This window comes from Megalobrama amblycephala, linkage group LG7 (genome assembly GCF_018812025.1).
Source record: "Megalobrama amblycephala isolate DHTTF-2021 linkage group LG7, ASM1881202v1, whole genome shotgun sequence".
Taxonomy (NCBI): domain Eukaryota; kingdom Metazoa; phylum Chordata; class Actinopteri; order Cypriniformes; family Xenocyprididae; genus Megalobrama; species Megalobrama amblycephala.
Genome location: NC_063050.1, coordinates 49,270,442 through 49,294,985, shown reverse-complemented (window position 1 = coordinate 49,294,985; position 24,544 = coordinate 49,270,442). Strand labels below are relative to the sequence as shown.

Here is a 24,544-nt window from a genome sequence, read left to right as displayed (position 1 = left end):
ATGCAAAGTGGATTCGCAGCACTGAAAACATCTTCTCGACAACACGAACCAAACTCTTTCAGTCTCAGCTACAACTACAGTGTTTGAGGGCGGGTCAAAGTAGATGCTGTTTGCCGGCAGCCAATGAAGACCATAGGCTGGCATTATGCAAATTAGTTACATTGTTACGTAGGTTTGTAACAGGAAGTGAGACTGGAATTGCTGACGACTCAGTTCAGAATCGATTCTCTCTTTTAGGAGACAATAAGTTAATTTGTCGTGCACTTTGATCTTTGCAGACCTTTTACATATTACACACTACATGAAAGGTAAAAAAAGCATAATAGAGGCACTTTAAAACCCCATGCAAGTGAGCTATGTGACCTAACCCCTAAATAATTTAGTTGCTAAAACCCCATTGTAGTCAAGTTGATTTAGTCATTTAATATTACTTAGAATATTAAAAAGTATTTTTAAAATTATATTAAATTTTAGTTACCCGAAAGAAAGAAAAAACACAATCATAATGTGGTATGAGTCGAAAAACCCTAAACTTATCCTTTAAGCCATGAAATCATATGGCAAATCTTTCCCTGGACATTGTCATCAAGCACTTGTGGCATTTTCCAAAGACATTACACATCCAAAAATGCAACAGACTTGCACTAGACTAGAAGCATGGAGAATCGATACTGTGTACAGTAATACGAAACATACTCATATTTCTGAAAGAAATAAGAATATCTCCCCACTGGCAGTGGCAGAATTGGCAGAATAATCCTACATCGATTTAAAAAACACTACAGAAATACCTTTAAACTGTAGTCAAGTAATTACTATCCAGGATGAGTGTTTTTACAAATATCTGGCAGTGATTTTACATTTGCTCGGTGTATACCTTTTTAAAAAATTGTAAACCTTCATGTACTGTAATTCATCCATAGACTTTTCCAGAAATGTTCATGTTCTGGATCCTTATCATCAGTCTCAGGATCGCACACGGCTTCAGGTCCAAAATGACCCCTGCTTGCCTGTAGTCTCACAAAGGCTAGTTGTAATTTCTGTTGTATGTGCTAGTTAAAGACCTATTAATAAGTGACAAGAGTTACATCAGTCAAACTGTTCGCTAGCAAAAACACAACAGAAAAAAAACAATATTTTAGAATTTTAGCACTTCAAATGATTGTGTGATTAGGTGTATGCATGTTTGTGTCACCGGGCCGTACTGGTTGGTTGATTGAGAGGTGTGTACAGGTACTTCCAGATGGCATAGTAATGGATGCCTGCTCCCATTGCAACAAAGAGGTGCCATATAGCGTGAGCAAAGGGCACTATTCCATCGCTTTTAAAGAACACCATGCCCAACACATAACACCCGCCACCAGCCAACAGCTCACACAGACCTGACCTGTCCGCCTATAAGGAAAACAGACGGGCATTTAATTTGTTTCTAATTAGTCTGTCATAGGGTTGGGAATCGAAAATCAATTCCAATTCTGGAATCTGATACTTGTTATAAATTAATTTCGATTCCTCTTATCGATTCCTTTGTGTGCATTTTAATATGACTTTAAACCATTAAAGCGCAAGAAGACTTGTGCGCTGTTTTCTGTGCTACGCAAACATCCAAAACATGCACTCAGAAAGCCGCCTGTCATTCTGTATAGTGCACAAAACAGAGTTCTCTTCAGCGTCTTTTTGCACTTGAACGGACAAATACACAAAAAATATGTCAAAATACCCTCGTAAACACAGTAGGTTATGTCTTAAAGGGTTAGTTCACCCAAAAATGAAAATAATGTCATTTATTACTCACCCTCATGCCGTTCCACACCCGTAAGACCTTTGTTAATCTTCAGAACACAAATTAAGATATTTTTGTTGAAATCCGATGGCTCCGTGAGGCCTTCATAGCCAGCAATGACATTTCCTCTCTCAAGATCCATTAATGTACTAAAAACATATTTAAATCAGTTCATGTGAGTACAGTGGTTCAATATTAATATTATAAAGCCACGAGAATATTTTTGGTGCGGCAAAAAAACAAAATAACGACTTATATCCACCTGTTTCCGCGGGGCGCTACTGTAAAAGAGAACGTGGGTACAACTTCCGGTGAGGCGGCGGAAGCAGCATACCAATGGTATTTTGTGTGCTAATTAGCGAAGAGGCTAAGTGTTTTTTGGATCATTGTTTACTTTGTAAAGTTGCAAATGTCGTTAAGGCGCTCAGGGACAACATCTCAGTTTAGTACATTTATTAGTTAATAATATCACAATACAATAAACAGTTTTAGTGCCCTTAATTGCTCTTTACTTTACTGACCTTCCACAAAAGTGCTGCTGCATGACTAGAGCATCCTGACCCTGCAATACATGAACAACCCGCTGTCTGTACTTCACCTGTCACTGATGCACCAAAGCCATATGATGTGATATTATTGACTCCTAACGTGTCGTGTGTGCCAGAGCCAGTCGCGTTTCCACTGTATGCGATGCTAAAGGCTACTTATGTTAACCATTGGGATAATAAATACACACGTTTATAGAAAATATCAGAGACTGCTTGAGGAACGAAGACAATTCTTATATGATTATAATCGTGTATTTATTTGGTTTAATGTTTTATCTCTCTTCCCTGTGCCTGTTGATTCCTGACAAATGCATATCTTTCACAGATTCACACACTCCGGTTAACTAACTCAACTCCTGTTGTCTTCTCATGAGCTCCCTCTGTTGCTCTGGCTGAAAGGATCAGGATAGGCGGAGAGATCGCGCAAACATCCTCGGATAGCAATCATCGCATAATTTAGAGGGAAATAAAAAGAAAGGCTCAGAAAAGTGACGTAAACATAGGGTATGTTATCAATATATTTCTAAATGTGTAAGCCTTTGGATTTAAAAGCCTTAGTGGAGTTGTTTTGTGCATTCTCGTGATCGTAAATAAATGGAAGCAGGCGCAACTGAATAGGTCTGTTAGATTTAGCATGATTGATCTGCACTCCTGACATAAATTAATACATTACTATTACTGTAACATTTTTTATTGTAAAACATTGTTCAAATATTGATGTTGGAATCTTAAATCTTTAAGTAAAAAACAAACGTTCGCAAGTTTGGATCGTTAAATCTTGAATGACTGTTGAATGAATGAGTGTCACGTCCAGCTTGTTTACTTCGAACCGGAAGACGCTCCCACGTTTGACGCAAGGCCTCATGGGGCGTAGGAAACTTGTGGATAGTGATGGACGATTTCAAAACACTGATTCAGGAAGCTTCGGAGCGTAATGAATCAGCGTGTCGAATCAGCGGTTCGGAGCACCAAAGTCACGTGATTTCAGCCGTTTGGCAGTTTGACACGCGATCTGAATCATGATTCGATACACTGATGCAAAACGCTCCGAAGCTTCCTGAAGCAGTGTTTTGAAATCGGCCATCACTAAATAAGTCTTTAGTTTGTTTTTTTGGCGCACCAAAAATATTCTCGTGGCTTTATAATATTAATATTGAACCACTGCACTCACATGAACTGATTTAAATATGTTTTTAGTACATTAATGGATCTTGAGAGAGGAAATGTCATTGCTCCCTATGAAGGCCTCACTGAGCCATTGGATTTCAACTAAAATATCTTAATTTGTGTTCTGAAGATTAACAAAGGTCTTACAGGTGTGAAACGGCATGAGGGTGAGTAATAAATGACAGAATTCTCATTTTTGGGTGAACTAACATTTTAAGTTAACGTATTGACAAAGAAAACGCATATATATGGATCCATGCAGCTCTTAGGCCTTGTGTCCACCAAAGCGTTTTTAACCAGCTGAAAACATCTAGCTTTGGGCCCCTCCTCCACTGTGATTGGACAGCTGGGTAAAAAGTGATAGTGAAGAGCAAAGCGTTTGAACCCAAAGTTGATCATTTTTCAAATCTCGGCGACCGGTAAAAAAATGTAGAGTGCTCAGAGTGAAACAGACATTCAGCGCCTTGTTTAAAAACGTGGCGCTCTCATTGAAAACAATTGGAAAAATACGCTAGCCTTGGGAAAAAAAAACGCTTTGGTGAACACACGGCCTTAAAGTGACAGCAGCCTAATATTCTTGTTGCTGTCTCTATAATAATGTTAATCAATCATCAAAATACAAAGATAAAATTCACTCGCTGCTCTTGACTGTATAACTTTTGTAACTATATTTGTAATGTATATTTTATTTATAAAGTGCAGTGTTATTTTACATTTACTGTTTCTGTACCTGAAAATGATAAAACACTGTTTATTGCAATCATATCTTTGTTCAGTTGTATTTATTTGTATGATTGCTAATTTGTTTATTTGTTCTTTTTTTAATTAATGGTGTTTACATGTCTTTATTAAATAAATGTATATAAGTTAAGCTAGTTAATTTCCTTGTGTAAGTGTTCTTGCGCCTGTTGATTTTTGTTCGTGGTATTCAGCTTCAATGAAATGTTTTGTAACAAGACTTAGAATAAATGTGAATGATATCTTAAGTTGTTTTTTTTGTTTTTTTACCTAATTGGAATCGAAATTAGGAATCGATAAGAACTATAATCGATAAGCAGAATTGGAATTGAAAATGTTAAAATTCAAACGATACCCAACCCTAGTCTGTCATGACATTTTCAACCAAAAGCATTCATTTTCTTACCATAGAGAGAATGACAAGGGCGGGAAAAACACCCATTGCTATGTAACAAATCAGCTCTACAACTTTAAACCTGTAACACAAAGGACACAAGAAACACCTGTAGCACAGAAAACGTAGAAAAATAAAAATTGAAGAAAAAATAAACACTACGCTATAAAAAAATGCTGGGTTAAAAACAACCCAGGTTGAGTTGAAAATGGACAAACACAGCAACTGGGTTGTTTTAACCCAGCAGTTGGGTTAAATGTTTGCCCAACCTGCTGAGAAGTTTATTTAACTCAACTATTGTTTAAAAATGACTGTATTGCTCAAAATGTATTAAACTGCTTATTAATAAATGTTCACCTTTTATTATTGTTGCCTCTAGTAATTATTTGTCAACCTATTTTGGGTTCATTTTAAGTCAGCCATATAGTAAACATTCAGTCAAACATTTAAACCAACCGCTGGGTTAAAACAACTCAACTGATGCACTCTAAAAAATGCTGGGTTAAAAACAACCCAAGTTGGGTTGAAAATGGACAAACCCAGCAATTGTTTGCCCAACCTGCTGGGTAGTTTTATTTAACTCAACTATTGTTTAAAAATTACTGTATTGCTTAATTAAAATTAACCCAAAAGTATGTTGGAAATGAACATTTATTAATGTTCAATGAATCATTATTAAACAATAAACATTTATTAAATTGCTTATTAATAAATTTATATTAATAAACTATTAAACTATTAAATTTATATTAATAAAATATTAAAGCTTATTAATAAACATTCACCTTTTGTCTATTATTGTTGCCTCTAATTGCATCTGGTTTTTAATTTCCCAACTATTTTGGGTTCATTTTAAGCTAGCCATATAGCAATTTTTAAACAATAGTTGGTTTAAATAAAATTACCCAGCAGGTTGGGCAAACATTTAACCCAACCGCTGGGTTAAAACAACCCAATCGCTGGGTTTGTCCATTTTCAACCCAACTTGGGTTGTTTTTAACTCAGCATTTTTTAGAGTGTGGGTTTGTCCATTTTCAACCCAACTTGGGTTGTTTTTAACCCAGCATTTTTTAAAGTGTATTTGTCATTTGTCAAACACATGCTCACCTTTCATGGAAGAAGAATACATAGGCAGTTCCTCCAGAGGCCATGACCCAGACAACCCAACGCATGTGGGCAGCCCATGGACCGAGCTCCCGCAGCGTCAGCCTGCCATAAAGCCATTAGATCCTTAATATAAATGGTGTTTTGAACATCAACTATCTGTGAAAGTCTCACAGTTTGATTCCCAGGGAATATAAACACTGAGGGCCAGATTTACTAACAGCTTACACCAGCGCAAACCCTCTGTTAGAAAACTAAAGACACACAGTGAAAAATTAGCACTGAAAAGGCATTATTTTTGCGGCTGACCTTATTGCGTAAGAATTTGTAGGAGCTTCCCTTTCAGATGTAAAAATGTATGGGAGGAGAATATTTAAATGAATCATGCAAGGTGATTTACTAAGGTTTGCGCTAGTCAATTCTCTGGTATTTGCGGCATTATTTACCGCCCCCCAAAAATAAATGTTTTAAACCAGGCTCTAATTTGCGTTGCTCTTGGTAGATTGTGTTGGCCATTATGGAAATGATCCGGCTGCGTCTGTGTTCTTTAATTTGTGCATCGTCAGTAGAACTGTCCACTCCCATCAGTGCTTTTTTTGGAATTGCGCTTCCATGCAAATTTGCCCTGTTTAGTAAATCTGGCCCTGAATGCACTGTGTTAAATCCATTTGAATAAAGGTGTTTGCCAAATAAATAAATGTAAAAGTACAGTTGAGTACTAAAAGTACAATTTGGCCCTTGTCAAAGTTGCTCAGATCTTTATTCCTGCCCATTTCTCCTTCATCCAACACACTGATTACAGGAACTGATTGTTTGCTTGCCATCTAATCTACCCAGACCTTAATACGTGGCCTTGTTAGGAGATGATCAATGATATTCTCTTCACCTGTGACTGCACATAATGTTTTGGCTCATCAGTGTATATCAGAGTGAAACAGCTTCTTGAACAAGAAAAAAAAAATAAAAAGTGAGAATTGATTTTGCCCATCTGGAATTGATTGGATTGTTGCTGTGAGTGACAGGTTGTCCCGCCCTCATGCCAGTAAACACATCATCAGAGAAGATAACATTGTGACAGCCAAACAAAAAAACATTAATCCTTAAAGCAGACTGAAAACTCATTTCTCAAATTGATGCATAAACAACATTCACTCTGTACATGAGCTCACCAAGGTGTGTACGATGCAGCAATGAAGAAATAGATCACCATCCTGTCGCACATGTGGAAACAGTGTTCAACCGATCTAAAAAGTAAAGTAAGATATCACTTCTCAAGTACATGTGTAAATAAACATGAATCTGGATTATCAGTTAGGCCTAAAAGATTCTTCCATCTACACTAGCTCAATTTCATGAAATGAAACCAAACACACACTTGCAACTTGCTAGACAAACATTCATGTTCAAGTGTCTGGATTGCGTGTACAACACACTGATCCATAAGCCTTACCGGAGGTGACTCTTTTTCCAGGAGACGGTATGGAAAACTGTGGATATGATGAAAAGACTTGATAGTCCTGCCCCATAAAGCCATGCTGAGATCTCCTCCCAGTGGTCATCAGATAAGAAGTACAACAAGATCCCTCCCACAATGCTGGGAATGATCCAGAGCTGAGAATAAAATATAGTCACAGATTATGTTTAAATGTTTTTATTTGGTATTTCAGCATAGCCAATGAAGGCATAATAAACATATTAATCACAAGCTTGCAGAAAAGAAATAAAAGGGGAACAAACTTTTTCAAATAACAAAATCTTGTCTTTTAGGGTATACCTAATTCTTTATAAATGTAGTGTACCAGTCAACTCTGTCAACCATGTTTCTTCCAAAAGTTTTTTGGCAGAGAGTAAGAGTGAGGAATTGGAGGGATGCTGAAAAACTGTCATGGATAGAGGTAGGTCCGCTATGTATGCACCTCCTCTTGTGCTAATTAGGTTGATTATTTGAACATGCTCCTCCTGAACTTTGATAATAAAACATCATTTAAAGGTGTAGTAAGTGATTTTTGAGAAAATCTGTCAATATTTGAAATAAAAAAAATAAACACATCCCTACCGAAAAGGATATTGACAGTTTTACCTCCAAATTCACAAATGCACTATGCAACACAGCAGTGCCTAAACTTAACACTCGCCAAACCGTGTTACTCACCAGTTGACCGGTAACATTTTTATGAATTCTAGCAATGCATGAACGTGAACAAGCGAGAACGACTCTTGACGGGCCTTGACAACTTAAATATTCAACCGCAAGAAGACGCAAAAGGGAGCTCATTTCATTACTCGCACGCTGTGTGGAAAGTTCTGTGTGTTCACACAACCGAAGTACGCGCACAGAAAGCTGCATCTCACAAATGCTAAACTGAGTTTGCATGTCTTCTTGCACTTGAGCGGACAAATTCATACAAAATTATGTTAAAAAAAGTGAGTATCCTAGAAAACACAGTCAGTTATGTCTTAAGTGAATTTATACAGTTGAGAAAGTAACGGATGTGTACATCAGTATGTTAGATCAGTGCATTCGCTCTTAAAGTGACAGCAGCCTAATATTCTTGCTTTTTAATGTTAATCAAGCAACAAAGGACAAGGAAAAAAATCACACACTGCTCTTGACTGATTAACTTTTGTAACTTTAATAAGGATTCATTAATACGCATATTTAATTTATACAGTGAAGACTATGCAGTGTTATTTTACATCTGTACCTAAAAACAACTGTCAGACCTATGTGAAAAGCAATGTTTATTTCATTTGTATCTTTGTTACATTGTTTTTATTTGTGCTTTTGCTTTTAATTCGATGATTTGTTTTTATTTTATTACTGACTGTTTACTAGTCTTTAATAATGTTTTAAATTTATATTAGTTAGGCTAGTAGTTTTAGCTGTGGTATCGAAATTGGAATAGAGAATTGTGAATTTTCACTGGTATCTAAAATTTTGTTGTCATAACTGCCTCTTTTTGAAAAAACAAGTTTCATGGCTGATAAAAAATATGTATGGCCGGTACATATTCTTAAGTTCCAGGTGTGGCAAAATGTTATCACACCAGACGCGAATGAAGCAATAAACGTGAGTGATTTACATGTTAAATCAATGCAAAGACGCAATAGACATGCTGCGTCGCGAATCACGTGATTTGTGTAAATGGAGCGTTTCGGGCATTTGACGTGTGATTCGCGCGAGTTGAAAAATCGAAACTTTGGCGAATATTCGCACCGCGTTAACCAATCAGGAGCTTGCTCTAGTAGTGACGTGATTACGATGTAGCAAGCGGAGGCAGAAATCCGAAACAACAATGGAGGACAAAATCATTGTCGCTGTATGTGGATACCCGGAGCTGTACGATACATCTTTGTACTTTTATAGAAACAGGAATAAAAACGTTCTTGCTTGGAAGAAAGTGAGTGAGGAGGTTGGACAATTTGGTAAGTTGTAAACGCTCTTTACTCAATTTGAGCTATATATGTACATATTGAGACTACAAGCTAGCTGGTAAATTGAGCATATTCGACATATTTTACAACTACTTTCCCGCTGACGAGTTGATGTGTTTATTCAGAGGAAGTGTGCAGAAAGAAGTGGAAGAGTCTGAGGGACACATATATTCACATGACGTGAATTCGCATCTATTGTGAAATGAATTTCACGTGCGAATGAAGCGAGTAAACTCAAAATGTTCAAGCTTCCAACTACGCGCGAATAGCATGATTTATTTGTGCAAGTCGCGTCTGGTGTGAACGCCCCATAAGTGTGAGTCGATCAGCGATTGGCGGCATATTGCGCGTTGCAGTTTCTTCCATTCATAACTAATAGGAGTGAACTGTCTTTCTATATCTATAGTCTTTGGTTTGCAACACAGGCACCTCCCCCATCATGGGTGGACACGCCCCTTACTGCTGATTGGCTACAGGTGGCTACATTTATCAGAAATCGCTTACTGCACCTTTAACTGCAGCCTGCTGAATAATAATAAAAGACACTTTTCCTTCACTTATGCTGACAATTCCTTAATTCCTCCCTATTCTAGCTTGGCTGAAACTTTGTATTAGACTTCTCATTTATTGCCTCTTTAGATTAATTGCTTGTTGTATCCTCAATTAGACAAAAGCATCTGCTAAACGAATAAATGTAAATGTAATGATTGTAAACACAACTCACCGCATGTGTGGCGCAGTTAGCAGCGTGCTCATATTCTGTTGGCTGATATCTCTTGTTAGATGGTGCACGATTGTTCATAAATCTAAAAGTAAAAAGGAAGTTAGAAAACGGATGCTATGATTACTTACAAACTTAAAAAGAAATGCATAACATACTATTTACCCACCTGCTTACCTAAAGCTACAGTAATGCTGCTCCTGACATTTGTGTTTGAATGTTGTTTAACAACATTAATTTGTGATTTCTATAAAATGTGTCAAATAAATAATTCTGTAACTCAACATATATGCTGTTGTTAATGCTTTAGTCAATAAAATACACCACAAATGTCACCACACATTTCACACGATGAACTGCATGAAAATAAAAATCTGCCTTTTTTAATAAAATGTAGAAAATTATACATTTATGAACACATTTTCAAATATATGCATTATTGCACTGTTTTATTGTAATTTCTGACGAGTTAATCACCATATAGGTCAAATGATCATGTGACTGATCATAACTTTTGCAGTTGGCTGGCAGTGTCTGGTAACCATGGAGAACCACAGCAGAGGAGTCTTTCATCCTTACACATCCTTACACAGTGCTGATGTCACTGTTGGCATGGAAACATATGAGACTGTGAGAAATGAGGCTGTGCGTGGTTTCTTTTTCCTTCTTCTTTTGTACCACAAAAGTGACACTTTCAAGAATTCAAGAACACTAGTTTTGCTGCCAAAGTGAGAAACATGAGATGGACATTATGTACCAGTTCAGTAGCAATGTGGTATAAATTAATGCACATTACTCATAAGGATGATAGTATTACATAATTTTACTAAATGTTCATGTTCAAAGTAGTTGAGATTGATGGAGCAGCTATTTGCTAGAACAAAAAGCAATAAGAACAGATTTGTGTGACAACAAAGCATCTCATGATGGCTAAAGTCTGAATTATGCAAATTGCAATTAGGTCAAACTGAAGTGATTTGACTTTTGTTATGGTTGTTACTTAATGACCACATCTAGTTCAAAGCATATAACCCACATCTGTCCTAATTTCTATTGTTAGTAACCCAAATAACATGGCCTAAATTTGTTCTAGTATTCATTATAATGGTCAACACTCACTAAAACTCAAACACCCCCACAAAAACAGCCCTGTTAATAATCTTCTGGTGAGGTTTGAAGAAACTATTTGTAAAATTATATATCAGAAAATCTACTATATTAAAAATAATACTATTGACAGTCATGGTCCTCTAATCATGAAAAAAATACTATAGTAATTTATATTAAATATTATAGTGTTTTTGAATCCTACTATAGTAAAGTACTTGAATTTGTTGTGTAATATAACAACTATAGCAATATAAACACATTACTGTACTAAGTTTTCAACAACTATAGGGTATATTACACTGCAATACACTACAGTTTACTGTAGTAAAATCTAAAGTATACTATAGTATTTATTACAGTTGATCAGTTCACTATTTGATACTACAGTAGGCTGTAGCATTCATCAAAACGTTGTAAATACTATAATATATACAGTAAGCTACAATTTACTATAGTAAATACCATAGTATTTTTTCATGTGGGTGGTTATGCATGAAAAACAATTATCTGAATTAATATTTTAAAACAGACTACCTTTTTCCCCCAGGGTTATGCGTTTAATTTTTTTTTTCCTTGTTTATAATTTATGGATGGTACCACCACCTAGATGTGTTTACTGTAAACCCCACAAAACAAACAAAAAAAACAACACTAATTTTCAGAAATTGAAAACATGTTTATGATAGACGAGGGGCTGTCCGTATTAGTTGAATTATTAATGTAAATTTAATAATTTAATAGATGTTGGGGGGAAACGAAAGTTACGTCATGAAGCCACAAACAATAATAATTGAATCTAAACGAACTGAAACCTTAAGAGCCAGTCCAGCATCACTCAAATCCATTAGCACTTGCTATCCGCACATCCTCACGAAGCCACTGATAGATCCAGATGTCATCCGCTCGTGCACGATAATGAATCCCTGAGAGCTCAATCTCACGCTCCCGCGGTTTACGTTTAGTCAGATTTGAACAATAGTCACAGTTCTTCGCAAATAAGCATTAAAACATCGTCTTTTTCTACCACTCCATTAAACCTCAGTCAGGCAACACGTAAATGTGTTCAGGGAACACCGCGTTTTTTTTAATTATCAACACTCATTTATAGGAAACCACCATCATATTAACAGTAAAACGTAACTTTCAAGAATCGACAGTTTTTTTTAAACCCATTTAAATTACCCACGTGAGCACACAACCGTTAGCTTTTCTTCGCGGCGCGTGGGTGTCATCACAAAAGACAGCTCTAGACGGATAGGAAAACGACAGCATTGACAAGACTTCCTCGCTATGTTCAGTAAAATAGCTAAACGAATCATTTATTTTGTCGTCGCCGCATTTACTCACCTTACAAGTTTCATTTAAACGCGTGAAATCCAACAGTTGCGCGAGTCTAGATGAAAACGTCGTAGAGCTAGACTCTCAGCGACACACGCATTTATTAACACTGGCTCTGAAACATCAGTCAATGTTGAACTACGAAGCGATCATTGAGCGAATAATCCGGAAGTAGAGAGCATGTAACGGTCTTCCTGCAGTCAGAAGCGTCTGGAGCGGATCATCCCTGTAGGATGGTGGGTTTACTACAATCTATTGTGTATTAGATCATCTACCCGCACTCATATTGGACGTATAGCGTATTTGGTTCCACCATTTCTCAATTTTACAAAGGCTTCAAAAACCTCAATTGATCAATTATTGATAGCCGTATTTTGACCGTATATGTAAACTGCTCCAACTGGGGTTTATTAAAAAAAAAAAAAAAAAAAAAAAAAAAAAAAAAAGGGTCAAGGCTTTTGTTCACTTTTATTGCAACAATACAAACAGAATTAGAAGTGCATAAAACATTCATGTTTCAAAAGTGCATTCTTTTGCACAGTGACATCCATGCATAAACAGGATATTGTATTCCAAACTGTACGCCACCGGATTGATTTCTTGGTCCTCACATCTGCAAATAAAAATGAAGATGTAAAAGGTGCATCATTCAAGGTACATTGAATTTTAGGATGTTAAAAACTGCTCTGGGAGAGTTCACAATCAGACCCATTAAACATGGATCAGATAAAGGATGAGTCCACTTTCAAAATAAAATTTCTCAATTTACTCAGCCCCCATGTCATCCAAGATGTTGGTCTTTCTTTCATCAGTCGAAAAGAAATTAAGGTTGAGGAAAACATTCCAGGATTTTTCTCCTTATAGTGGACTTCAGTGGCCTCCAAACGGTTGAAGGTCAAAATTACAGTTTCATTGCAGCTTCAAAGGGCTTAAACCATACCAGACGAGGAATAAGGGTCTTATCTAGCGAAACGATTGGTCATTTTCGAAAAATATAACTGTATATGCTTTATAAACAAATGATCAACTTGCACTTGCAAGAAAAACTTGCATTCGTTCCGCAAGTAGAATAGGGAAGGCGTAGGACGTACGGCGCAAGCTTTTTGAAGAATACGGAAAGCGGAAGCATGTGCAAAGGCGATCATTTGTGTTTATAAAGCATATACAGTTGTATTTTTTTCAAAAATGACTTTTGCCAGATAAAACCCTTATTCCTCATCTGGTATCGTTTAAAGCTGCACTGAAACTGTCATTTTGACCTTCAACTGTCTGGAGGCCACTGAAGTCCACTATAAGGAGAAAAAACCTGGAATGTTCAAAAACCTTAATTTCTTTTCCACTGAAGGCAGACATGAATATCTTGGATGACATGGGGGCGAGTAAATTATCAGGAAAATTTTATTTGAAAGTGAACTAATCCTTTAAGTAATACATTTCACAAAATTTTGCAATATTAGGAGAAAACTTAAAAGGGTCTCACCTCACAAATCCACTTTTTTTGCAGTCAGGAACTCCAACAGTCGCTGATGGGGGGAAAAAGAGCAACTTCAGTAGCTGAAATACCATACTTTAAATGCAAACTAACAACTTACCAAAATAAGAGTTGCCACACTTTGAATTTCCGTGACTTTTGTAGCCATGTCCTCACCAATTATTATTAAATAAGATATGTGGCTAATACTGCCTTCACACACTATCGGAAACTTGTTCATTCCCACTTCTGAAGTGGTGATTACAAGCTCATCGCATTCACGTTTCAAAACGGGGTGTTCATGTGCAATTTTTTCCTAGGAAACTCATATTTACGATATTTCCGAGAGCACGTGAAGGCAAAAAGCCTATAACGCTGAAAAGCAGCATCTTGCCTGTTAACATTACACATTCGCTATAAACCATTAGCATGTATTAAGCAAAAGAGCCTCAGACTATATTTTCATAATCAGCTGCTGAATACAGCATTCATATGAGGTGTCAGAAAATTAATAGCAGATGTCATCAGCGGCTCGTTCATTTTTATATCAGACCCATTTCACCATGCCTCAGTTAAGCAATACATTTCACAAATTAGCAATATTAGGAGAAATGAAGAGGGTCTCACCTCACAAAACCACATTTTTGCAGTCAGGAACTCCAACATTTGAACCGTCAGTGAAAGCTGATAGGGGGAAAACAGAGCAACCTCAGTAGCTGAAACACCATACCTTCAAGGGTTAGTTCAGCCAAAAATGAAAATTCTGTCATTACTCACCCTCACGTCGTTCCACACCCGTAAGACCTTCATTCATCTTCGGAACACAAGATATTTTTGATAAAATCCAATGGCTCAGTGAGGCCTCCATCAACAGCAAGATAATTAACACTTTCAGATGCCTAGAAAGCTACTAAAGTCATATTTAAAACAGTTCATGCGACTACAGTGGTTCAACCTTAATGTTATCGAGTAAAGAGGATACTTTGTGCGCTTAAAAAAAAAAAAAAAAAAAAAAAAAAAAAAAAAAACCCCACAGACTATTCAACAATATCTAGTGATGGGCGATTTCAAAACACTGCTTCATGAAGCCTTACAAATCTTTTGATTCGAATCAGTGGTTCAGATCTTGTATCAGACAGCCAAAGTCGTATGACGCAACAAAGACTTGTTTACTGAAATCATGTGATTTTGGCACTTGATACACACTCCGAACCACTGATTCAAAACAAAAGACTTGTAAAGCTTCAAAGCTTCATGAAGCAGTGTTTTGAAATTGCCCATCACTAGATTTTGTTGAATAAAGTCACCATTTTGTTTTTATGGCACACAAAGTATTCTCATCACATCATAACATTAAGGTTGAACCACTGTATTCACAGGAACAGTTTTAAATGCATCTTTAGTAGTTTTCCGGACACTGAAAGCATTATCTTGCGGTCAATGCAGGCCTCACTGAACCATCAAATTTAAAAGAAATCTTAATGTGTGTTACGGGTGTGGAACGACATGAGGAAGAGTAATTGACATTTAATTTTTGGGCAAACCAACCCTTTAAAATGCAAACTAACAACTTACAAAAATAAGTTCCCACACTTTGACCAATGAATTTCCATGGCTTTTGTAGCAAAGTGCTCACCAGATTTGGATTTTAAAATGTATAGAACTGGGGCTTATTCCCATTCACACATTAGGTGTTGAACTTTTCAAAATTATAGAACCACATAGAACTTATAGAACCACCAGTGATTTTAACAAAGGACCCGACTTCTGAAATCAAGCCTATAATGCAAAGTTACTTGAAGAGAAATCAGCATCCATCTTGCCCATTAACTACAAATTTGACAAAAAAAAAAAAAAAAAAACCATGTATTAAGCAAAAGAGCCTCAGACTACATTTCATAATCAGCTGCTGAATACAGCATTCATACGAGGTGTCAGAAAAGTATTAGAAGTCATCAGCGGCTCAATTATATAAAAAAAATGCACAAACAGAATATATAGTCTAAGGTTCACTTACCGCAATCCATTGATCGCATTCATCGCGATTTAGAATCGATGCATTAAACGCGAAAGTTCTTCCCGTTCAAAAGCCTATGGCGAACATCATCCATGGCCACGTGTTTCCGAACTCCCAACTTTATTTAGACTGAAGAATCTACAACAGGAAAACACAAAGGTTCATATGCGGTTCACTTGTAAATCCGATTCAAGCCCTCAAACTAAAATCTTAATGTAATTACATGCAATAAAGGCATTTGAAACGTTGATACTGTCACTCAAATCATCGATGCACATAAATGTTAGTCTCACGCTAATATCGTAATCCCACACTAGTATTGGGGTTCTGAAGAACTACACTGAAAAGAAAGAACAACACTTACACGCTTACAAACACAAAGCGACTTTCTGAAGAACTGCACATGTTAAACCACAACATCCTGACCACACTAAAGTTCGCTGAGGAAAAGAGAGACGGGACGAGCGTTGTGCCACGGTTTATATATGCGCTCTTCTTTGCGACATCCAGCAGCGTATTAAAGTGTTCAAAGCTCATTCATGCCCTCTGCTGGTTAGCTTGGGTATGGACCCCGAAATAAAAATAACAAGTAGGTACACAGACACGTACCAATTCCACAGAAGAAGAGTGTACAAAAAGAGTAGCTACCAACAACAACATTTTAATTCCAAGTAGCAGGAAGAGCTGACATGTTTTTACATCTTGTATGAAACCTTCAGGCAGGGGCACCGCTAGCAATTTTGGGCCCTATGAAAGAATTTGAGGTTGGGGCCCCTACCGCACCAAACATACAAATCAACCTAGCTATACAAAATCTTTGTCTGCAATTTAATAATAATGATATTACTTTTGCTATTGCTTTTGACCTCTCTAGGTATCAGTATTTAGTCAGAAACCTACCATGGCTATAGCACTAGCAGATGATTTATTATGCAAATGTAAATGTAATAGAAAAATACAGTACCGTAATCAAATATTCATATTCATACATTCTTAAACAAAACCAAATGTTTAGTTTTTGACACACCAAACCAACGCTAAACAGCCGACGGCAAAGTAGCACATCAGTTCTGCGCCTGCGTGAGATGAAATGCCTTTCCGTACCAGCAGGTGGCAGTATCTGAACAGCCAATCAGAATGATCAGAATGCCCGACAGACCGACGAGCTCCGACGGTGATTCAACATTTCGAATCGGCCGAAAAAAAGCTGACGAGGACCAACTTCAGCCGACGGTGCGGAACACACTGAGAAAACTTAGTCGGCTGACGAACAAAAACTGCCCGACAGCCAACCGTTGGCTTGTGTGTTCCTGCCTTTAAAATAACAGTTCTTGTAAACTATAGGATTTGATACAATTACAGGTAAGACCATTTTTTCTTTCCTTCGTTTTATAGAATTTGTTATGAAAAATAGCAACAGAGTTTAGAAACTATAGCTTTTGTACTACAAAAACTACAGTTTTTGTTCGTCGGCTGAAGTTGGTCCTCATCTGCTTTTTTTCGACCGATTCTAAATGTTGAATCGGCGTTGGAGCTCGTCGGGCCATCTGAGCATTCTGATTGGCCACAATAAGTACAATAGAACGTGATCAATTCTAGTAAATGTGGTCTTCATGCTGTTAAAAAGCTTGCAGATGATATTTTCCCCTCTTTTCATCAGACATTTTAGTGGCTGTTTTAGATCAGGTTCGACTTTCTCCATATCGTTTTATTATCTCAATATAATCCAAATGGTTTGCACATTTAATCATCAGCATCACATAGGAACGGCTCGTGCAAATATTAACACTTTTGGAGCACACTGGTGAACGCTGTATGGTAATTTGCTCGCCACTCATGCAAAATTAAACAATTGGGCTACAGTCACAGTCATATTGTGCAGACAATTGATCCAGTCAGTTCGTAAAGCGTATAAAAGCTCCGAATGCATGATGTACAATTAATGAATAGTCTGATGATTCTATGTTTTGGTGTGGGCGTTCAGAGGAGAGTACCGTCAACATGTGACAAGTGCCGGTGCATACTGGCCCACTTCAAGCACTGACTTTTATTGCTAATAAAACCTATCTCCCAATACAAAATATATTGGGCAAGAGTATTGAGCTTGGATCCAACATAAAAATCATATTTTTCAACTTATCATTTTAGGAAAGTCCCATATACTATCATTCAGTGAACATTGAAGCGTCTCATTGTATTGGTCAGTACGGCTCTTGATTTCTCTTGGTTCAGTGCTGTTTGTTCCTCGGTTGTGGTATGGGAGTTGGATCGGCGGCAGTGGGGGTCAAGTATAGATCTGGGCTTTGGGTTGAGACGCGGTTTGTGTAGTAGCTGGATGGGGGGGTCTTCTTGTGGTATAGAGGGTGCCGGTTGCCCTCTATCTGTTTGGATCTGTTTTGTTCCAGTGTGACCTGGGGTAAGATCTGCAAGCCTGAACTCTTCCTCATCTGAAACATATCAAAGTCAAGATGTTCATAAAATTTCACAAAAAGGTTTGACAAATGCATTATCTAACAGTTGCCTAACATATTCAAAATTTACAAATATTAACATTAAATGTTTTTCTAAGATTAAGTTTCAGAGTCAACATGTTGAATCTAATATAAGAATACAGGAAACTAAGGCTTTGTGTTGCTGTTTTAAACTGGTTAAAGGGTCATGAAACCCCATTTCTCATCACAGTTTTGAAAAATGCTACAAAGGTGGGCATGGTGGTGATCTGCAGAGTGAAGGAGGAGGGGAGACTGACACAGCAATGGCTTCTGATGCAGACAGTTTTATTTTTGGCATTCTCAGAAATGCATGCTGCAAATTACATTATGCACAATATACACGTGGTTTTGTAATCTCTTAGTAATTTACACAAATACATACATATCCTCTGTGTCAGGTATAATTTAGTGCACAAATTAATGGACAGTCATTCACATTTGTTCTCTGCATCGAAAATACTGTATATATGGTATGTTGCATCTTTGATAACTTTTGATTGGTTAAAGGGCCATAAAGAGCGGTTACACTCACAGTGTGGATTAATCGTTTTTGTGACGAAGACACAGGAAGATTTTAGCAATGCCTGTAAGACAGGAACAGATGTTAACAGAAATCAATAACAGACAAGTGGATTATTAAAAAACATCTGTTTTAAGCTGTTTTAAATCCTACAAACTGCATCATGTGTAATAGCCTACTGTACGCTCCAACATTATTTAATTTGCACACACGTCATTCAGTTTGCTCTTAATTACCTTAAAAACTATTTGATTTTAAGACTTCCATTTAAATGCTTAGAATATAAATGTATACTTTTCATTGTCTACTGTTGGATGATTTGGATTGGTGCAGCAGGCACAATGATATTATGCATCGTCTCTCACAAATGTCTCCATGGTTGCAAGGCACGCTCCCTGTGCAAGCAGGGGGTCACAGGCACTGCGTAATATCATTGCACCTGCTGCACCCATGGTACAGCAGCAAAGTTTCTTAATTATAACACCAGAATGAGAGTATAGTTCCAAGCCATATCGGCCTAGAAAACCGCGACTTTTCATTTTCCGTCGGTCTTAGTATACATGATGTAACTACCGTTCCATATTAGAACTGCACCAACATTACATCTTCAAATCAAGGTTAAAAAGGTTTTTTTTTACTAAGGCCTATGACTTGTGATGTTGTTTGTTGTCTGTTGTCTGAAATGAAGTCTTTTACATCATTGTACAGCACATTGATCAACTGTAGTTGTTTTTAATTGTGCTTTATAAATAAATTGAGACTTGAAACTTAAGAGTCAAGTTTTAAATAGGAAATATACACAGTAAAATCCCTAGAGTTAAATCAACTCTGCTCAGAGTACATGTGGTCCCTCTCTATATACTGTTAAAGTAACACTGAAGCAGAGTTAAAGTTAATTAAGCTATTAATAAGGCTGTGACTGAAGTCACTTGTAGTTCTTGTGTTTCTCTTTTCTCCAGTGATTCTGCTTGTTAACAGCAGGTGTTCATCACTAATGCACAATCATCACTTAATTAATTGCTTAATTATCTCATTAACTTTAACTCCGCTTTAGTGTTATTTTAACACTATTTAGAGAGGGACCATATGTACTCTGAGCAGAGTTGATTTAACTCTGGAGATTTTGCTGTGTATTGAAACTCTTTGGTCATTTTTGAGAGAGATGTTAATGGTCTAATCAGATTTAATGAACTATGCTAAGCTATGCTAAAAGTGGTACCGCCAGACCCGGAGATTGGCTGAATGGATTCGAAAACGATAAAACTCAACTGTTTAACTATAGAGGAGTTGGAAAATGAGCCTATTTTCAAAAAAAGTGGAGTGTTCCTTTAAGTTCAGTTCTGTTCAAAATCCCAAAAGGTTGATTCTCTCGACAGTCTCATAACACAAGATCAGTATATTAAAAAATGAAAAGTATGTGAAATAAAATAACTTACATGATACTATAACACTCTCACTTTTATTTCTGCTGACAGGATTGTGTGTCTCACATAAGTATGTTTTATTTTCCTGTACTTGAGTAGATGACAAGAACACTTGAGGCTTTATTTCATTCTGGATGAGTTTTCCATCTTCATACCAGGATACAGTCAGACTCGGATCTTTACTGTTTCCCACGTCACAGGTGAGAGCAGCATTCCCATCAGCGGTGCAGTTGATCTTCACAGTAGGTTTAGGGACCTTTTCTGTAACACAAACATTGTGGTTATTTCCTAAAACTGTAACTAGAAATATACAATCTTATTTTGTTATTATTATTGTGTTGGAAGGGTAGAAATATTTGTCATCTTACCATATACTTTAATCTTCACTTCTCCTCTACCAATCTCTGTACCATCAGAACTAACAACAGTGTATGTATATGTGCCCGTGTCCTTCAGACTAACACTATGAAATCTTAATGATCCGTCTTCTTCCATTGTTAAACCTGGAGTGTTTGACTTTATCTTCTTATTTCTCCTCTCAATTATGGCGTCACTGGAGAAATGGGTCCATTTTATGTCATTAGATTTGTCATTGTATTTTTCTGGTAGCTTCATGATGCAGGATGTTCCCACTTGTTGATCTTTTCCACATGTCTCTGTTGAGACTATAATAAATAAAATGATATTAGTATTTAATAAAACTCAACAGAGTTCAACTGCTCATGTGGTTCACTATGAGGAAAAGGCATAAAAAGAGAGAATGAATAATTCTCAGGCTGGGTTTCTTTTTAAAAGTTGATTTAGGTACTAAACTTAGACAAAACTATTGGACACAGTTCAATATTCTGTTCCCACTATAAAAATGGCAGTTCATTTAACTCACACTGACTCCTATAACAACAACAGGATCTGTCGTCACAAACGGGGATCTGCATTAGGCAGAATTTATACAGTAAAATTAGTGCTTGATAAAATATGACTTTTGACTCAAATCCATATAGCTACTGAAATACCCAGTTTGTGACAACCTCTCTGTGAGACGACTATAAAAATAAAGCTTCCAAGAAAGTTTTAGCAGTGAAAAACAAACCAAAAAAGGTCCCCAAATTACAATAGTGGTTATTTCCTAAAACTGTAACTAGAAATATACAATCTTATTTTGTTATTATTATTGTGCTGGAAGGGTAGAAATATTTGTCATCTTACCATATACTTTAATTTCCACTTTATCTTTAGCAATCTCTGTACCATCAGCACTAGTAACAGTGTATGCATATGTGCCCGTGTCCTTCAGACTAACACTTTGAAATCTTAATGATCCATCTTCTTCCATTGTTAAACCTGGAGTGTTTGACTTTATCTTCTTATTTCTCCTCTCAATTACGGCGTCACTGGAGAAATGGGTCCATTTTATGTCATTAGATTTGTCATTGTATTTTTCTGGTAGCTTCATGATGCAGGACGTTCCCACTAGTTGATCTTTTCCACATGTCTCTGTTGAGACTATAATAAATAAAATAATATTAGTATTCAATAAATCTCAAAAGGGTTAAACTGCTCATGTGGTTCACTGTGAGGAAAATGAGGAAAAACAGAGAATGAATAATTAATTATAACACAAAATCAGTATATTCAAGAATGAAAAGCATGTGAAATATGTTGGAAAAATACACTCTTACCAGAATAGTTATGATTTAGTTTATGTATTTCAGTTAAAGCTGTTTAAGTTATCAAGCTGTCTCATGTGAAGTACTCCTTTAAGTTTCATTGAATGACCACTAGGTGGAGCTCTAAGCATATATTATTCTGGTTCCTTACTGAAGAAGAATTACATGTCATGTTGTTGACCACACAATAAAGTGTGACGCACATTTGTTCTGTGCGTTTTGCTGAGAAATGGCTGCTCCAAGTCTTTATTAAAACCAATAAAAATAAAGTAACTTACATGATACTGTAACACTCTCACTTTTATCTTCGCTGACAGGATTGTGTGTCTCGCATGAGTACGGTTTATTCTCCTGTACTTGAGTAGATGACAAGAACACTTGAGGATTTATTTCATTCTGGATGAGCTTTCCATCTTCATACCAGGATACATTTTACATAAGTAAAAACAGAGAATGAATAATTTGGTTTCTTTTTAGAAGTTGATTTAGAAACTTAGACAAAACTATTGGACACAGTTCAATATTCTGTTCCCACTATAAAAAATAGCAGTTCATTTAACACACACTGACTCCTATAACAACAACAGGATCTGTCGTCACAAACGGGGATCTGCATTAGGCAGAATTTAAACAGTAAAATGAATGCTTGATAAAATATGACTTTTGACTCAAATCCATATAGTTACTGAAATACCCAGTTTGTGACAACCTCTCTGTGAGACAGCTATAAAAATAAAGCTTCCAAGAAAGTTTTAGCAGCGAAAAACAAACCAAAAATATAGCTGCGAGCAGCGATGGCGGGCCCAAGCCCGGTGGCACCGCCACCCCGGTGGCTTCAGGGCAACTGTGCACAGCGGGCAATAGGCACTTAAAACGGTTAAACATCAAAGGACTATGTCAAATTCACTCCACATTTACTGCACTACAAGGTCCCACTATAGAGCCCCTCCTCCCTGCCCATTTTCAAAGGATTACATGTGCCAAGTTTTAACATTATTGTGATGAATTTTGAAGCAAATCAGGTAAAAATAAGAGGGTGATCTCAATGTATGCTGAAAGTGACACATTTTCTGCTTCCAGTTGGTGGCGCTATGACTTTGAATCACAATAGTCACATCCATGTGATCAGCCTTGTACAACGAAGACTAAGCCGAAGTTTCATCAAAATCAATTAATGTATGCAGAAGTTATAACACTTTGTTCCCCTTTTCTTGCCATAAATTCGTTGCCTCGCCACGGCCAAACCGTTTGAGATATCCAAAATCCGTTTGCAATTAAACAACTTCAATGTGTTAGCAACAAGTTAAAAAAAGCTTGGTGTAAATTGGATAAACCCTGTAGGAGTAGTATTATAAAATCCATAGCATGTTTTTTCAAAAAATTAATATTCAAACCAAAATAGCCGACTTCCTGTTGGTCGGAGCTAATGAATGTAAATTAGAAAATTGTCCGGCTTGATGAGAACAATATGTGTACCGAGTTTGGTGACTGTAGGAAAAACTAACCCCCCCACTTTTGTCAAAAGGTGGCGCTACTGAGCCCCTCCACCACGCCCATTTCTATGGCTTTGTCCATGTCTACTGGTTGACAATATTGATGTGTGTGTCGAGTTTCATGCAATTTGAAGCATGTTAAGAGCCTCAAAAACACTCAAGAATATTATTACAGTTTGACCTGTTGCCATGGCAACAATATTTCAAATATCAAAAATCCTGTCATAGGTCTACATCTGCTGTGTATTGACATTACACTGATGAAGTTTGAAGCAAATCAGGTAAAAATAAGAGGGTGATCTCAAAGCATTTCAAAAAGTGATACACTTCCTGCTGCCAGTTGGTGGCGCTATAACTTTGACTCACAATAGTCACATCCATGTGATCAGACTACTACAACCAACACACTCGTGAAGTTTCATAAAGATCAGTATATGTATGCAGACGTTATAACACATTTCCTGTTTCCTTTTCTCGCCATAAATTCGTTGCCTCGCCACGGCCAAACCGTTCGAGATATCAAAAATCTGCTGGCAATTTTTCATCATCAGTGTCTTGACTTCATGCTGACCGAGTTTGGTGGCGATCGGATTAATCGCCTAGGAGGAGTATATCAAATTCCAGAGCATGCGTTTTTCAAACAACCCTTAATAGCTGACTTCCTGTTTGCGTGGCGTTTAACTTAGAGCACGAAAGTTGTTCGGCCCGATGAGGTCTATATGTGTACCGAGTTTCATACTAATACGTGCAAGCGTGTTTAATATATGGACCAAATTTTCAGACTTTTTCAAGGGGCGCTGTCGAGCCCCCCTGCCACGCCCGGTACCAGCCTCTTCGGCGTCCTAATGGCCGCGGATTCCAATGTGTGTGCCAATTTTCAAGAGTTTTTGAGCATGTTAAGGCCCCCAAAAAGCCCCGGAAGACGGAAAAAAAATAAAAAAATAAATAATAAATATAGCTGCGAGCAGCGATGGCGGGCCCAAGCCCGGTGGCACCGCCACCCCGGTGGCTTCAGGGCAACTGTGCACAGCGGGCAATAGGCACTTAAAACGGTTAAACATCAAAGGACTATTCAAATTCACTCCACATTTACTGCACTACAAGGTGCCGCTATAGAGCCCC

General features: G+C 37.1%; 2 protein-coding genes, 1 long non-coding RNA gene and 2 other non-coding genes across 10 annotated transcripts; all 5 read right to left on the bottom strand.

Annotated features, from left to right (window-relative positions):
• Positions 1-203: 203 nt before the first annotated feature.
• On the bottom strand, positions 204-12,747 carry LOC125272818 (monocyte to macrophage differentiation factor 2). 4 transcript variants are annotated; one of them, XM_048197960.1, is made up of 8 exons: positions 11,813-12,747; positions 10,368-10,494; positions 9,894-9,975; positions 7,185-7,345; positions 6,904-6,978; positions 5,738-5,839; positions 4,643-4,712; positions 204-1,395 (listed from the first exon to the last, which is right to left on the bottom strand). In XM_048197960.1, the coding sequence occupies exons 3-8, from the start codon at positions 9,969-9,971 to the stop codon at positions 1,192-1,194; spliced, it is 690 nt and encodes a 229-aa protein (XP_048053917.1). In that variant the 5' UTR covers positions 9,972-9,975; positions 10,368-10,494; positions 11,813-12,747; the 3' UTR covers positions 204-1,191. The 4 variants fall into 4 exon arrangements, with proteins under 4 accessions (XP_048053917.1, XP_048053916.1, XP_048053915.1 ...); XM_048197959.1 differs by having other exon boundaries at positions 12,348-12,747; XM_048197958.1 differs by lacking the exon at positions 10,368-10,494 and having other exon boundaries at positions 204-1,064; positions 1,206-1,395; positions 12,348-12,746.
• Positions 12,748-12,787: 40 nt separating this feature from the next.
• Positions 12,788-16,347, bottom strand: LOC125272819. 2 transcript variants are annotated; one of them, XR_007185924.1, is made up of 5 exons: positions 16,191-16,347; positions 15,827-15,964; positions 14,437-14,493; positions 13,819-13,861; positions 12,788-12,951 (listed from the first exon to the last, which is right to left on the bottom strand). It is a non-coding gene; the product is annotated as an uncharacterized LOC125272819 (long non-coding RNA). The 2 variants fall into 2 exon arrangements; XR_007185925.1 differs by lacking the exon at positions 16,191-16,347 and adding an exon at positions 16,050-16,163.
• LOC125273181 lies at positions 14,254-14,342 on the bottom strand. The gene has a single exon (XR_007186005.1). It is a non-coding gene; the product is annotated as a small nucleolar RNA SNORD60 (small nucleolar RNA).
• On the bottom strand, positions 15,689-15,773 carry LOC125273180. The gene has a single exon (XR_007186004.1). It is a non-coding gene; the product is annotated as a small nucleolar RNA SNORD60 (small nucleolar RNA).
• A 713-nt stretch (positions 16,348-17,060) lies between the features above and the next one.
• LOC125272817 (junctional adhesion molecule A-like) lies at positions 17,061-22,511 on the bottom strand. Of its 2 annotated transcripts, XM_048197956.1 has the most exons (6): positions 22,208-22,508; positions 21,469-21,765; positions 20,631-20,927; positions 20,275-20,523; positions 18,851-18,902; positions 17,061-18,273 (listed from the first exon to the last, which is right to left on the bottom strand). In XM_048197956.1, exons 2-5 carry the CDS (start codon positions 21,713-21,715, stop codon positions 18,859-18,861), a joined length of 837 nt encoding a protein of 278 aa, XP_048053913.1. In that variant the 5' UTR covers positions 21,716-21,765; positions 22,208-22,508; the 3' UTR covers positions 17,061-18,273; positions 18,851-18,858. The 2 variants fall into 2 exon arrangements, with proteins under 2 accessions (XP_048053913.1, XP_048053912.1); XM_048197955.1 differs by lacking the exons at positions 17,061-18,273; positions 18,851-18,902 and having other exon boundaries at positions 20,096-20,523; positions 22,208-22,511.
• Between the last annotated feature and the right edge of the window lie 2,033 nt (positions 22,512-24,544).